The following is a 4,096-nucleotide window of genomic DNA, read 5'->3' as shown; positions in this document are numbered from 1 at the left end:
GGGTGCCTCGTGGGATGTCGAAGAGGGGTGCTTGGCGCCTCAGAGACCCAAATGCCTGGTGGAGCCACTCCCAATCCTGAAGATAACTCCCATTGAAGCTCATCGACTAAAACTCCACGTACTTGTTAGCATACATTTCCAGAACACATACAAAGCACCAGTCTACGTTACTTCCGACAGGAGAAATGCAATGGGTGTCGGACTTGTGTTTGAGGCAGACCTCGTGACTACACTACATCTCAGTCATTGGATCCTTAAGGGCGTCTGTTTGACTTTGAACGTCGACTAATCGACGTCTATAACTCATTAGTTAATTAATATTATGTTAAAAATTGATGATAAGGGTCATTCTCCAATGTAGTTATCGTCTGTGAAATACATTCACGTTTTCAGTACATGCTTCATTCAAACTGTACGCTTTGGGTTGTATAGTCAGGGACTGTCGTATCTCTGATGTATTCAGAGAGAAAGTCTACGGCATCCGCGTAAATCAATTCTTTATGGAAATTGGCCCATTTTTGCTCGTAGGTTCCAAAGGGCAGCCTCCAGTATTAGTGACACGGAATTTCCTTTTGGTCTGAAATTAAATGCTCCGATTTTTTCTGAGCTTTCTGAGCCAAGTATTGTCAAAAATGTTAAATAGATGGCTATTGTTGTGCCTGGTTACTAGTCAAATAAATAATATGTATTTTATTGTAATAGATCACCGCCAAAGCAATATATTTAAGTACCCATTCCCTAATACTTTTTTGATATTTCTTTAATTTGAAGTCACTAAAATGAGAATATCGGCAGGTAATCAATATTAAGATTACAGTAAAATGAATAGGCCATTTAAAAATGGCGTCTTACAACATTCATCGAAAAATTAAAATAACCAGAAAATTAATAGAGAATGAACTAAACAGTGACAGCCGTGTACTTATCCGATGGAATTTCCTCCCTCTTAGAAATGAGAGCCTTTCTGTAGTTATCCACCTTGGCCCTGGTAATCACAAGCTGCAATTAATCACAGAATTATCAACATTGGAGGGGTGTATTCCAATATTGGCTGTGGCTCCATTCACTTTATTCCGCTGAATCCTCTCGATATAGACCACAAACTTTTTCCGACAGACTCGAGTCACCTTGGCGTTTTGAGTGCCACGATGACGGCCACGGACAATCTTTTAATTATAACAAAATGGTCAAATACTGAAACTTCGTCTTCTCTGCGAATGGGGAGGGATCTTCTTTTGAATTTTTGGCGCATTTCTGGAGAAAGGGAGGAGCTCATCATTTTCTGTCTAATATGATTTGGCGCTTGAAAGTGACGTCTCCTCGATTTTCTTCTTGAAGAGCTTACTAGTGGGTTTCGCTTCATCTATACTCAAAACTAAAACCAAGACAAGTGAACCACAAGAAATTAATGAAAATCGTGAAAAATATAATTTTGAAAATTTTATTTTTAATTCAGTCAAGTTTAACTAGAAAATATATAATCATAGAAATAAAAAATAATTAAGGAAAGCATTAGGTGAACTAAAGTCGAATACGGATTCTTAGCCATTGAACAGTACCAACTGTCAAAAGACCATAATATGTCAATTAGTGACCAGAAGCACATCACCCCGATACAATTCTTTTCGAAAACTGTTCCCCGTCTGTTCCGACTTGCGTTGGGTCGAGAGTCCAACATCGGGAAAAGCTGAGAAAGATATTGAGGATTGTTGGAATCACCTAATTAATTACCCTAATTAACTGTTGGTGATTCTCGGGTTAAATAAAAAAAGTTGAATACGCGTATTAGTTACTCTTTCTGGTTTTACTAAGGATAGTTTTTGGCGAATACGTTACCAGAAAAACCAAAATTAGTTTCCTGAAATCCGAATTATTTTTGTTCAGGCGTCTTATTGATTGATTTGGTTCGATTTTCTTCATATCAAGCCCCATGTTTATGAATATGTGGAAGAGAGCCCAGTCTGTTTTCGAAGATTTATAAAACATCTTTCTCCAAGTAAGTTCTGAATTGAAAACATAATGATATATGTATATGATCACTCCGATTTTGTCTTCAAGATTGACAATAGTTGATTAACGAAGCAGAGACAAGGAATAACTCTAAGCAATCACCTCATGAGATGAATAGTGGTTTTGAACTGGCGACGTTAGAATATGAAAGCCATAATCTTCAGAAAGTTCTAACAGAATCTGCCCATCTCGGTTTGGGGTTTTACGGCCACAATCTACGTCCCGAGATTTTGCGTTTATATATAGTTTAATTTTTCATTTCCTATATTTTATTTGTATCCTCATGTTTAAACAAAAGTTAATTTTATATCATATTTAATATTTGGTGAGCCATGAACCATTTTCAAAATCTGCCCGACGGAAATTACAAATTAATCCTGGGCAATTCCTTCTACGCAAAAAGAGAGTGCCAAACGGAATACCACACACTCCGCTGTTTATGCCCTCTAAATTAATGTAGACGACTTTAAGCCTGCCTCGGTGGATGAAAATCGAGGCATTTTAGAACTGGAAGATGAAGCAGTGACTGTAGTTCATCCAACATTAGTAAACATGCCAGACGCAGCCTCCGAACAGGAAAGTGTTGTTTATAAAGGAAATAAACGCACAACCACAAGAGAGTGCATTATATTGATTGACCAGGCTAATAAAAGATTGATCTTGGAACGCCTTTCCAGTGCAATTCACGTCAAAAGGTCGCAGAGATTTGGTGCTCAAATTGTCCCTGGAAAGAGGCTGTGCCAGTCCTCTAAATACCCAGCCGAAAATATATTGCCCACAGTTCCAGAAAACGTTGAGAAAAGCGAGAATTTGGTTAAAATAGCAGAGAATTCTTTTCCCTCGAAGCTGCAAAATTTATCAGACTCGGAATCAGACTCCCATGTTGAGGACGACATGGAAAATGTTGTTGCCAGGCATCCCAAGGAATATCTTCTTGGTTTATTCGTTTTTTCAATTTAGACAATGATTTGATGATGAGTTCGGATTCCAGTTCCTCGGAGTTTGTGGATGTGTAATATTCATTTATAAATTTTGTTTATCTTCTTTTTTCCAACCCATTAGTCGCCTCTTACAAAGTCGCGAATACCAGATTATACAAACAAGGAAGACTATAAGTGTAACCGTCTGCCCTGCTATCCCTATGTGCTAAGATAGCTCAGACCTCATCATGCGATTCCCTAATTATATTAGTCTGTTTTGGTGTTCTATTTCACGGTTTCATTCGTATTCCTACGTGATTCCTCCAGTTTTTACTTTATTCTCCCAAAACGAGTTGAGATGGTCAAGGAGGGGAGACTGAGGGAACAGCAGGGGAGTCATTTTGGACAGAGTGAGATGCATCGTTTCAAATTTAATTAAAAATAAACTCTCAAATTAACATTGAATAAAATCAACAAATATTAAGCATCCGGATTGTCTGACCATGTGTCATCAGCCCTGAAATAGTAGTGTAGGAATACTTGAGGATATCCCTCATCATACTCGTTTTGGATTCCAATATATTGTCGATGTAACAGACGGGAGACACAGTGCTGTTCTTAGTCCAATCATACTCCTCAAAGGAGTCTCGGAGTTGAACATACTCTTCGAACTTATTTAAATCGACTTTGTTTTTTCACAACACTTACTTTTATCCAAGAAATCAGGCATTTTTATAATCGGCTTAGCACAACTATACTTTCTTGACATTGGAAATATTATTTAAATAAAGTGATTATAATAATTTTTTCAATCAAAATTTTTTTAAAACTCTACAGACTTTAAAAAGTTCAAGGGCTATGAAATATTAAAAGACAATTGACTACCTATGAGAATGCTCAATAGTTCTTAGGAATTTGTACTTGGCAGGATATTTGAAATTAAGAAGACCGAGAAGTCCGACAGAACTCCTGATATTAGCAGACGAACTGGTTTAGGTTACTACAAAGCATGTAGTTTGACATGTACCCACGTATATTAACAAATTAATAAACAATAATTAAATCCTAATCAGAAGTAGGGGACGGCGAGGAACATCGCATAGACGTGTTCTCCGTGGCGATGAAAATATGCCTTACTGAGATACAAATGGCCACAACGCAGTGCC

The 4,096-nt window shown here is 37.5% G+C and overlaps 1 protein-coding gene across 1 annotated transcript; it reads left to right on the top strand.

Moving 5' to 3' along the window:
• The first annotated feature begins 2,562 nt into the window (after positions 1–2,562).
• Positions 2,563–2,970, top strand: LOC115228703. The gene has a single exon (XM_029799228.1). It carries the CDS (start codon positions 2,563–2,565, stop codon positions 2,968–2,970), a length of 408 nt encoding a protein of 135 aa, XP_029655088.1.
• Positions 2,971–4,096: the final 1,126 nt, after the last annotated feature.

The sequence above is a fragment of the Octopus sinensis genome, unplaced genomic scaffold (genome assembly GCF_006345805.1).
Source record: "Octopus sinensis unplaced genomic scaffold, ASM634580v1 Contig10964, whole genome shotgun sequence".
Lineage (NCBI taxonomy): Eukaryota > Metazoa > Mollusca > Cephalopoda > Octopoda > Octopodidae > Octopus > Octopus sinensis.
The sequence above is the reverse complement of the archived record's forward strand: the minus strand, read 5'-3'. Positions and strand labels throughout refer to the sequence as shown.